Here is a 12,074-nt window from a genome sequence, read left to right on the forward strand (position 1 = left end):
TAAGGCTTAGGGAGATTTAAGTGTCTGGTTCAACATCACTAAGCTAATAAATGGTAGATTTAGGATTTAAATGCAGGCCTGTCTGAACTCCAAATTATGTGGTCTTTCCACTGAACCATGCTGCATGACCTTGGAAAATCCCTCTGATTGCTTTCAGCTTAGTGTCTTCATTTGGTAGGTGGGATCCAATGTGGGTTTGCAGAGTTAAGTGGCCCCAGGGCACAGCAGGGGCTGTGGCCGGCTGGAGAGCCTGTGCCCTGTCCAAAGCAGCCAGCTGCTCCTTGGCCTCAGATGGTCAGCCTGTGTGGGAAGGTGAGCCCAGTGCCCCTGCATCTTCCACCTGCATATGAGAAACCAGGCATCAGACTCACGTGAAATCTCTCAAGTTTTAAATGGTGGCAACTAATTCAAATGTGTCTTAAACCCTATGCAGACTGGAAAGGGACCCAAGAGAACTTTTTAGAGTGATGGAAATGTTTTATATATTGATTGGGGTGTACACGTTTGGCAAGCCCCAAATGGTACATTTAAAATATTGTGTAAGGGCTGGGTGCGGTGGCTCACACCTATAATCCTAGCACTTTGGGAGGCTGAAGCAAGCAGATCACTAAGCAAGCAGATCACTTGAGCCCAGGAGTTTGTGACCAGCCTGGGCAGCATGGTGAAACTCCATCTCTATAAAAAAATACAAACACTAGCCAGGCGTTGTGGTGCATGCTTGAATTCCCAGCTATGTGGGCGGCTGAGCTGGGAGGATCATCTGAGCCCAGGGAGGTCAAGGCTGTGGTAAGCCATGATCACACCACTCTACTCTAGCCTGGGCAACAGAGTGAGATCCCATCTCAAAATAAATAAAATAAAACATTAGATAAGTTTTTGTAGGTGGGATAGAATCATAGAAAAAGAAAAGACCCCATGTGTGGCAATCAAAATATGTTCTTTTGAGATTTTTTTTTTTTTTTAAAGATAGTCTTGCTCTGTTGCCCAGGCTGGAGTGCAGTGGTGCAGTCTCTGCCCATTACAACCTCTGCCTCCCATGTTCAAGCAATTCTCCTGCCCCAGCCTCCTAAGTAGCTGGGACTACAGGTGCACGCCACCATGCTCGGCTAATTTTTGTATTATTAGAAGAGGCAGGGTTTCACCATGTTGGCCAGTCTGGTCTCGAACTTTTGACCTCAAGTGAGCCACCTGCCTCAGCCTCCCAAAGTGTTGGACTACAGGCGTGAGCCACCACGCTTGGCCTCTTTTGAGATTCTATAATAGTCTATGATTAATCACATGTAACAAGCAGTTATGGAAGAAAATGGGTTCCAGGACGTAGTTGAGATTCACTAAGGAAAGTCCATCACAAAGTTTGACAAAGGAAATTAGCCTCTCTGAGAACACATGTTCCATGCTAGCGTTTTTCTTTCTTAGCCTCAGGAGAATCATTCAGATTGCGGGGTTTCTCTTCTTTCTTAGGGTACTGGAGAAGACAGCTGGATCACATCTCTGCTCACCTCAGGTGTTATGCTCAGAACAACCCTGAATTCCGGGCCTTGATTGCAGAACCCAGGATGGGAAAGGTGGGTGAGATGAAATTTCCACTCCACAAGTGTCCATGGGATCAGGCTGAAGGAACCCTCCATGGACTTTGCCTGAAACTGCATCTTGCCTGGCTCCTTTCCCTTTCCCGCTCTGCTTTCTACACTTTCTTACTCTTCTGCCTGTGAGCTCTGCTCTAATAAATCACTTGCACATGAAGATTGTCTCAGAGTCTGCTTCTGGGGCACCTGACCTAAGACAATAAGATTCTGAACATCTCATGCTCAGATGTCACATTGGAAATTCTAACAGTCAGAATGAAAGGTCCCAGAACAATTTAATCCATCCAGATTGTGCACTTAAATCATACACTGTTAATATATAGCAACAGTAACATAACGGCTGCCATTTTACAGTGCACCCAGCATCAGCATTGTATTCATCATTCTTGCCTTCACAGCAAACCTGCAAGGAAGGTGTATTACCTTTGTGATCACTTTAAAAAAGAATAACCACAAATTCCTTGACTGTCTTCCCCTCAAATGGTAGAATCTGTGTTCCCTCGCCTTGAATCTGGGCAGGTCTGTGACTGACTAACGGACTATGGTGGGAGTGATGCCATGAGACTTCCAGGGCTTGGCCACATAAGGTCATGTGGCTTTCTCTTGCTTGGCACACTCACCTCCAACACTTCTTCTTGGAGCTCAGCCACCCTGCTATGAGAAGCCCAAGCCACATGGAGTGGCCACATGTAGGTGCGCCAGCTGAACCCAGTCCTCAAGTCATCTCTGCTCATGAGCCACGTGAGTGACCAGACTCTAGATGATTCCAGCCCCCAGACATCCAACCACCTCTAGCCATTTGAGTCTTCCAGCTGAGGCCTCAGACATGTGGAGCAGAGACAAGCTATCTCTGCTATGCCCTCTCTGAATCCATAGCATAATAAAGTGGTGGTGGTTTAATGCCACTAAGTTTGGGGTGGTTTTTCACACTGCAGTTGATAGTTAGAAGAAGCCTGATTTGACACCCAGGAATTTTGAAGCTCAGAGAGGTTTGGTGACCTGCCCAAGACTACACTGCTGGGTCTCATGGGGTTCAAGATTTGAAGCAGATCTGTCAGACCCCGTCAGAGTCCCATGTCCTTTCTTTGATACTACATTGCCATTATAAAAAGACAGCTCTGTGAGAGGACCTTTCCTCTGTTTGTCGCAAGACTAGAAGGAACTTTATGAAATAGACTGTGTACTCTTCTGCTGCCAAATAGGCCAACATCGAGATGATCTCATTTTCAAGTATTGCCCAATTTCCTCTGATAATCTGTTTTGGTAGTTTATGAATTCTTCAGCCTAATCCAGAGATCCGCAAACTGTGGCGGTTGAGACAAATCTGGCCCACTGCCCAGTTTTATAAATAAAATTTTATTGGATCACAGCTGCACCCATTCCTTTACTTATGTGGCTGCTTTGTGCTATGACAGTAAAGTATTCACAATACAGAACATATGGTCCACAAGACCTAAAATACTTACTATCTGACCCTTCATGAAAACATTTCTTGTCCCTTGGCTTAATCTGAATTCCTATTGCTACTTACAGAGAAATCTGCTCAACTGTGATACTTGTCCCTTAATTACCAAGCCCTGTCCCCACCCGCTACCAGGATACCTTTTCCAAGGTGATAACATCTAGTCATGTAGTTTGATTAAAGTGCATCTCTTGAAGAATGTATAGATTTGGATCTTGCCTTTTTATTCAATTTGGCAGTCTCTTCTCTTTAGAGTAGTTTATTTATAATTAGTAGAATTTAGATATGATTGGATTTGGATCTGCCATTTTGTTCTTTGTTTTCTGTTTATCTCACCTAGTTTTTGTTGCTCTGTTTTTCTTTTCCTACTTTCTTCTGTGTTAATTAAATATTTGGTTAAATTTAGAGTTTAACATCTCAGAATTTGTACACTCTTAAGGCAATGAGTCCCACACCCACAGTTATGAATTCTCTCTACAACTCTTTTAAAAGCTTATCTCTGCTACTGTCCACGAAGATGGTTGTGAAGTTAGCATCAGACTGAATTATAGTCAAGTCTCAAACAAGGTGAGTAAGCCTCCAGAAGTTATTCATTTGAGAACTGACTGATTAGTAAATTGAGACAATTTATAGAAATGCTTCTGTGTAATCCATAGAAAGGAAAAGTTTCAAATATTATTAAATGCTACTAGAGGCAAGCAATTTCATAGAATTAGATAAATAAGTTAAAACTCAGACAGGCACATGAAGATATAGTGAGAACAGGAGTTGTTCTGTAGTTCTTTTTTTTTTTTTTTTTTTTTGAGACGGAGTCTTGCTCTGTCCCCCAGACTGGAGTGCAGTGGCGCGATCTCAGCTCACTGCAAGCTCTGCCTCCCGGGTTCACGCCATTCTCCTGCCTCAGCCTCCCGAGTAGCTGGGACCACAGGCGCCCGCCAACACGCCCGGCTAATTTTTTGTATTTTTAGTAGAGACAGGGTTTCACCGTGTTAGCCAGGATGGTCTCGATCTCCTGACCTCGTGATCTGCCCGCCTCAGCCTCCCAAAGTGCTGGGGTTACAGGCTTGAGCCACTGCGTCCGGCCTGTTGTTCTGTAGTTCTTAGGCTTATTCAGACTCACTGAAGTCCAATGGCATGTCTGTCATATAATTGATTTGGGGAAAGACTAACAAAAATATTTGCTGATATGCCCTTTGACATATTTTCTTCTATAAAATAAACCAAACTTTGTGGCCATGTGTCCTTGATCTTCCCTTTTATATGGTGACTGGGGCATTGCCACAGAGCCTGTAAGTGTGTTTCAAACATTAATTGATTGACATTAGCAGCTTTAGTTTCATTGGACAAGAAGTCAGAATAATTAATCAATTGAGAAGCCAAGGAAAAGGAGGGAAATTAACATTTATTAGGCCCTGGCAAGGTGCTAATGGTGTTGTTGAAATTGGGATAGAAACATGGGCCCTGTCTAACTCATGGGGAGGCTGGGAGTATCTAATGAGCTAATGCACATGAATGTGCTTTGAAACCAAATAAAGCACTAACTGCTCTTTTTAATTGTTGTGGCTAGAGCAGAGCTTGGGTCAGAGAGGAGCTTCAGGGGAAGGGAAGTGAGAGAAGCAGGTCAAGGAAGGGGAAGCGACTGAATGAGCAGGTAGACAAAAGCAAAGTTGAGCTTTAGCCTGATCCAAGGGGAACTCTGGAGAATGAATTACACCACAAAGTTGTCCCCAGTTGAGGCAAGGAGGAGAGGGAGCATAACCTCTAGGGCAAAGCAGCATCCACCTACTGAGGGCACTTTGCTGGGGAAGGAGGTCCAGCAGTAAGGTCTTAGCAGCTACACAACAGCTGGGATGAGTAACCTGGCCAGCTAGTGGGAATAGGGTGGGCCACCAGCAGCACCTCCAGTGTGCTAGCTATCTCACAAGTAGAATTGGCGTAACTGTTCCCAGGTCATTGTTTTGTTTTGTTTTGGTTTTGTTTTGTTTTGTTTTGAGACAGATTCTTGCTCTGTCAACCATGCTGGAGTGCAGTAGCACAATCTTGGCTCACTGAAACCTCCACCTCCTGGGTTCCAGCAATTCTCGTTCCTCAGCTGCCTGTATAGCTGGGATTACAGGGTCATGCCACCACACCCAGCTAAGTTTTGTATTTTTAGTAGAGATGGGGTTTTACCACGTTTGCCAGGCTGGTCTCGAACTCCTAGCCTCAAGTGATCCACCTGCCTCAGCCTCCCAAAGTGCTGAGATTACAGAAGTGAGCCACTGCACCTGGGCCCTAGGTTTAATACATCTTTTCTTAGCCTGCATGTTCTAGTGTTCAGGAAGTAGCAGGCTCTTCCCTGGGACAGGAGCAGGCATCCACGTGAGGGTGCAGGGGGATCAGTCCGGGTGCACACAGACTTCTGTGTCTGGCCTCATTATATAGATGTCCATTTTACTGCATTTTGCTTTCACGACATGCCATTGAGGTAGGTTATATTATTTCCACTTTCCAGATGAGGAAACTGAGGCTCAGAGAGGTTAAGCAACCTGCTTCTTCCAAGAGCACTAAGTTAGTAAGTAGCAGACCCAGGATTCACACTTGGCAGCCTGAGAACTTCCCATCATGATACCCTAATTCCAAGACATTGAAGGACTTTAAGCAGAGAAATGACACAATCACTTATAAAGGATATAAAGGTGACTGGGACAGCCACATGCAGGGAGGCTGGCAGACCCCTGTTGAAAGGCTATTGTGATGGTCCCAGTGTGAGACGAGGGGGCTAGGGCTTCAGGGAGGGAGAGGAGGAGGGGCCAGACTGAGCCGTGTGTAAGCAGCAGAATGGACAGAGCATCCTGGGGAGGTGAGGAGGAGTCAGGAAGGACATCCAGGTCTCAGGCTCCACACTCTGGGTAGGTACAGCTGTACTTAATAAGGAGGAGCAGATTAGCAGGGAGATCCTTCTTTCTAGTGGGACAAAGCAGCCTCATCATTCATGGTGTTTGAATGTTTTCATTGCCCAGAACCTTTACCTGAACAAGGCAGTGAATTTCAGCGATCACCTTCTGAGCAGTGCTGCCGAGGGTGATGGGGGACTGTGCGGCAGCAGGTCCAGCTGGGGTGAGTTATTCCCTTCTGGCAATTTTAAAACAACTGACCAGGAACACATGATAGCAGAGAATTGCTAAGAGTTTGATAGCCCAGTCACAGATCTTGCAGTTATGTTCCAGTCGTTTTATTTCTCTGGCTTCTCTGAAGTCAGAGGTGAGACTTTTGAAGTCCTTTACAGGGCTTGAGGAAATTCATTTGTGGGGGCACTTTTGGACCTAAAAACTGAAGTCCCTTCTTTTCCTCTCCTTCCCACCCTTCCTCTGGTTCCTGGACAGGGGAATGGCTCTAGGAGTGTCTCCTGCCAGGTTTAATCAAATAGAAATTTCTATGAAAGCCATTTTATCCTCTGACTTTTGAGGGACATGGAAGTAAGAAATAACTCTTTGTGTGGGGAGCTGGGGGAAGGGCATCATTTTTTTCCCCAACTCTGTCATTTCAGTGAGTGACTACAGCCAGAGTACCTCAGATACTATTGAAAAAATCAAAAGGATAAGGAATTTCAAGGCCAAAAGTTTTCAAGAAAAGAAGGAGCAGCTTATAGTAAGTGTCTTTTTTGGTCCTTGTGGATGTTGTCTTCAGCCTGTGATTTTCAGGTTTTATTTTGACCTTTTTTAAAATGGAAGAATAATTTCTCATTTTCTGCTCCTTTTTTATGAGCTTTTATTTTATAGAGGTAGACTTCTTCAAAATATCTCAAGATTATGAATTAGAGTTGTTTCAAAGTTCCCATCAGTTTCCTGAATCATCTCTGTGTTTCCTCTGGGGTCAGTTCTGTCTGCCTATCTTTCTCTTTCTTGTCTTTGGTTTGTCTCAAATATGGAACCTTGGTTGTCTGGTCATTTGACAAACGAAGACTAGTTGGGTAGTGCAGATGCTGGCATGGTGCCCAGCATGAGGATGGGCCCTGAAGTCCCTGTGTGAGTGGACAGGCATGTTGTGGACAGACGTCCCTGGAGGGTGTGTGGACAGGGAGCAGGAGAAAGCCTTCAGGTCCCCTGAGTTGCTGGTGGAAAAAGTCTCCTCTGGTGGTGGTGGTGTTGGTGGTGTGAAGTGCTCTCACGGGTTTCAGCTTGGGATGAAGCTTTTTTCCTTTCCCTCTACACCCTCCTGTATGTCTGTCATGGAGGTCTAGGCTCTGCCCTTCTCCTTTCTTGGGCCCCAGTGCACCAAGTAGAAGCCTTTGTTGGGCAAATCTTACACTTTCTGTGAAATAGTTATCAGGGCAAAGAGCACAAGCCTCCTGCCCTTCTTACACGGGGAAGAAGGGGTAAGGCACTAGCGATCTTAGCTATTCACCACAGAGCCCTTAATCATCTACTCATGCGTTCAGGCTGCACCCAACACCTAACCTCCATATTGATTAATTTAAGCTTCTGCAGGGCTCCCCTGGAAAGAAAACACTCCTACCTCTGGTGTCTTCAGCTGGATTTTTGTTTGTTTCAGTTTGGTTTCCCTGTCAGATTTCATCTACTTTCAGTCTTCTTGGAATTTCTCAAAATTACTAATTCACCGATGGTCAGTACCGTTTCAGAGTTTCCCACATCTTTTAGAGTTTTGTGTTTTAAAAATATATGCCAAGAATAATTCTAAAAGGAGCTTTGGAGAAAAGAGCAGTGGATGCCACCTGCTCCATCCCCAACCTTGTCTTTTAATTGGTCCTCTTTGGCTGAAATACAAAGAACAGATGTGATTAGCAGCAAGCCCTAAGGCCCGGGCCCAGGTCTGAGCTGGACACTTGCATGATGCCGGGTGCTTCCCTCTCCACATGTGGTTCCAAGCCCAGGCCCTCAACGCCGCCTTGTCAGTACACCAGCTGCCCAGCTTGCACCCTGATTCCTCTGGAGGCAGGGACTCTGTCCTTTATCTAATTTTTTTTTCCCACCACATGCTTTGTATGTAACAAACACCAGTAAATTTGGAAAGAATATGTTAGAATTGTTTTAACTTTTATTTTTTAGGATTTCTTGTACTCACCACCTTCTCCCAGTTTGAAATATTGTTATTGAGTATAAAAGAAGCATAGAGTTCCATAAACTGAACAGCTTATAATTTGGGAGACTCTACCTATTTACTCTGTGTATAACCTGAATCTTCCACTGTATATGCCTTTTTTTCTCATTTGCATTTAGAGGATAAGTATCAGAAGCCGTAACATTTGTTTACTCATTCAGTGATTATTTTTGAGCACATATGTACCAGGCACTGTTCTACGTGTTGAAAATAAAACCTGAACAAAAGGCGTAAAGGTCTCACACCTCCTGAAGCTGACATGCCACTGCATTCTAGTACACTTTTCCATGAGGAATGGAAATCAGTGTAAACAAGTGCTTCCCAAGACCCCTGCTGGGGGTTTACTGATTAGAGTACTTGGTTCCAAGCTATTCATCAGTAAGATGGGGACAGCGAGAAAGGAGGCGGCACCGCCTGAACCAGGCATCATCTTCTGAAAGGCTCAGAGGCCTTGACCAGTGTCCTCATGGCCATGGCTTCACAGGAGCAAGGACAGGGAAGGTATTATTTCCGCTTTACAAATGGAAATGGTGGTCCCGTGACCACCCCGCAGCCATGCCCGGGATCCAGAGGCAGAAACATACTAAAAGCAATGTCTCTTGCTTTCTAAACGGCTTCCTTCAGTCTTCCAGCATCTGAAATTCTTTATATATAAAGATGAATGTATGGCATTTAAAAATATAAAAAGATAAGTTATTCAGCCGGGCCCAGTGACTCACGCCTGTAATCCCAGCACTTAGGGAGGCTGAGGCAGGCGGATCATGAGGTCAGGAGATCGAGACCATCCTGGCTAACACAGTGAAACCCCATCTCTATTAAAAATGCAAAAAATTAGCCAGGCGTGGTGGCATGTGCCTGTAGTCCCAGCTACTCGGGAGGCTGAGGCAGGAGAATTGCTTAAACCTGTGAGACGGAGGTTGCAGTGAGCCAGGATCATGCCACTGCACTCCAGCCTGGGCGACAGAGCAAGACTCCATCTCAGAGAAAAAAAAAAAAAAGATCTTGAAATTACTGAGAGCTTTTCTTTGTTTTGTCTTGTTTTGTTTTGTTTTTTGAGACAGAGTTCTACTGTGTTGCCCAGGCTGGAGTGCAGTTGTGTGATCTCTGCTCACTGCAGCCTCTGCCTCCTGGATTCAAGTGATTCTCCTGCCTTAGCCTCCCAAGTAGCTGGGATTATAGGCAGCTAACATGCCTGGCTAATTTTTATATTTTTAGTAGAGACATGGTTTCACCATGTTGGCCAGGCTGGTCTCGAACTCCTGACCTCAAATGATCTGCCTGCCTTGGCCTCCCAAAGTGCTGGGATTACAGGTGTGAGTTACTATGCCCCACCTTTTTTTCTAAAGAATAAGTCAATTTATTGGCTCATTCATTCCTCAGGGGAGTACATTTTCTGAACTGTCATACTTCGGCTGATCTTGAACACTTTATAAAGTATGCAAAATAAATTTTAGGATTCATCTGATTACTTTTCCTAGAGCTAGTCATAATAAAACTAGTGTGGAGTTTCTGGATTTTGTGAGGTTTCTCATGGCATCCTTGTGCTTAATATAAAACAGTGTCCATGCGGTAACCTTGCCTGAAGCAAGGTTTTGGAGCAGCAAGATTGATATTAGATGTGAATATTCGTGCTGTGGGCTATTAAAGGCCACTCACACACACATGCACACCACTCATAGTCACCTGTCCTTGTGACTTAGAATTCAACTTTGGAAAGAAAGTGTTTGCCTTGAGTGAATATTTTGAGGCGGGGTAAATGACCACATTCTGTAATCCTGCAGCCTGAAAACAGACTCCTGCTGAAGGAAGTCGGACCCACGGGGGAAGGGAGAGTCTCTGTGATCGAACAGCTGCTAGATGAGGTAAGTGTCGCCAAAGGAGCCAGTCTCTCTGAAGAGTTCAGCCTGGCATTCCACCTCTGTCTCCTTCAGATGAAAGTTTTGTTCAATACTGTGAAAATTACACTGTCCTTTGATTAAAAACCCGGGATGCAGTGAATGGCTAGTCAAAAGCTTTATATTAATTGTTCCCTGTTGCCAGTTTTTATATCAGAGAAAATAGGCAGAGAGGCACAGATGAGACCAAGGAACATGCATGAAGCTGGATAGAATCTCTGGCCTGTGACCCCGTATTACCTTTATCCTGGGTTTCCTAAAGAAGCAAGGTTGTCAGGGTGCCTGCCCTCCCCTCCCCGCCCATGTGGGGAACGGTTTTGTCACCTGGGTAACTTTGTAGCTCTGTTCATTGTAGGTCAGGTCTTGAGGTTCCTGATTCTCCTCTCCTTTGATCTGAAAGCACTTTAGTTCCATCAGCTCTGTAAAGGACATCTGTTATACTTCATAGGATGGCGACTGGATGCTGTTGAGTGCAGGGTTTTTTGGCGAGTTTGTCCTTTTCCATTTGCTGCAGGGAGCAGACCCCAACTGCTGTGATGAAGACAATCGGCCTGTCATAACCGTGGCTGTTAGGAATAAGCACCATGAAGCGATTCCGGTTCTCGTGCAGAGAGGAGCAGACATTGACCAGCAGTGGGGGCCGTAAGTGAAACACATTGAAAGGAGAGCTAAGGTAGCAGCAGGCTAACTGCGTGGAGCTCCACTGCAGCAGAAGCGGTCTACACACACACCCCGTTCAGTTTCAGCCACTTTAACCCTTTTAACCTATTTCAGCTTTAATAAGAGGCTTAACGCCTTCTGTTTTCCATAGCTGGGTAAAGCGAAATTTTAAAAATGGACTGTTGGGTTGCCTAATTTAGTGGCTTTTATAAATGATGATACATTTTGTTAATTCATAAACTCATACTGTGTGGGGCCAGTAAATCCTTAGCCCTTGGGGTGTTGTTAGTCAATGTTTTCATCATGAATCATGAAAACACCAAGGGAAGACAGACCTCAGTGTATTCCCCGTGAAAATATCCCCATGAAGTTAATGCAGAAAGAAAATATCATACGGTTGTCTCCAGATCTAACACCACTGCAGAGGAGACTGGTACATCTGAGGTCACCACGTGGTCTCCTGCTGCCTTGCTTTCCCACCCGTGATACAAAACAGAAAGGTACCAAGTCCTGTTACTTACTGTCCCAGTCTTGGTCCACTCCTGTCTCATAACCTTCTCTTCTAGCCATATGCTTCTATTGTTCTCTCGAAAATTACTTTGAAAATGTGGGGTGAAAATTCCTTGAGCATGAGTCATTCATGTTAACTGCTCATATCTTGCCGACCACATTGTTGAAATGAGTCTTCTAGGGACATCATAGGCATCTAACACTTCTGCCTCCTGAAGTCTTACTAAGGCAAGGTCAAGGTCCATGTCACTGGAACATTCTGCTGTGTACTTCATGCTACCACGGAGGCCAAAATTTCAGTAGCTTTGCTTCTGTTATTCTCTGTTTCAAAATTGTCTCTAATGTTAGTGTTCAAAATATAATCCTGTTAATTTTTCTATATGCATTTTACTAATGTCTGCATTTTAATAGTTTCTACCCCGTTTTTTTAGTTTTATTTTACAGCAGAATGTTTGATGTGTTGGTGTAAAGCTTTGATGCTTGGAATTTATTTTCTCAAGTTTTCTTAGAGTTTACTGTGTCAACTTCTTTATTTATCCCACACTGTTGTATTATTGTCATTATCAATAAAATGGTGCTACCTTGTTTTGTGTTAAGGCATATTTTATATTTTTATAATTCAGAAAAGCTTTTTTAATAGCATTTAACTATGTTTGTGGTTGATAGAGAAATTACTTGAGCACGTTTTGAATTGAAGTGTAAGCAGCGTGAGTCCTGGCTTTATGAAGAGTCCAGCTAAGAGGAGAGAACTAAGGATTTATCCAGGATTTTTTTCCCCCTCATTAGGCTCAGAAATACAGCTCTTCATGAAGCAACTCTGCTTGGCCTTGCAGGAAGAGAGAGCATCGCCACTTTACTGGG

General features: G+C 44.4%; 1 protein-coding gene across 23 annotated transcripts in view; it reads left to right on the forward strand.

The window, feature by feature from the left end:
* DZANK1 (double zinc ribbon and ankyrin repeat domains 1) overlaps nt 1-12,074 on the forward strand; it is a 78,312-nt gene that overhangs the window by 64,478 nt on the left and 1,760 nt on the right. For all 23 annotated transcript variants that reach the window (XM_055265112.2, XM_063633890.1, XM_063633891.1 and 20 more), the window contains 7 exons: nt 1,462-1,565; nt 3,541-3,615; nt 6,051-6,147; nt 6,578-6,678; nt 9,930-10,010; nt 10,558-10,685; nt 12,000-12,074. In XM_055265112.2, coding sequence (XP_055121087.2) covers nt 1,462-1,565; nt 3,541-3,615; nt 6,051-6,147; nt 6,578-6,678; nt 9,930-10,010; nt 10,558-10,685; nt 12,000-12,074 — 661 coding nt within the window. The remainder of the gene's footprint in view (nt 1-1,461; nt 1,566-3,540; nt 3,616-6,050; nt 6,148-6,577; nt 6,679-9,929; nt 10,011-10,557; nt 10,686-11,999) is intronic.

The sequence above is a fragment of the Symphalangus syndactylus genome, chromosome 24 (genome assembly GCF_028878055.3).
Source record: "Symphalangus syndactylus isolate Jambi chromosome 24, NHGRI_mSymSyn1-v2.1_pri, whole genome shotgun sequence".
Lineage (NCBI taxonomy): Eukaryota > Metazoa > Chordata > Mammalia > Primates > Hylobatidae > Symphalangus > Symphalangus syndactylus.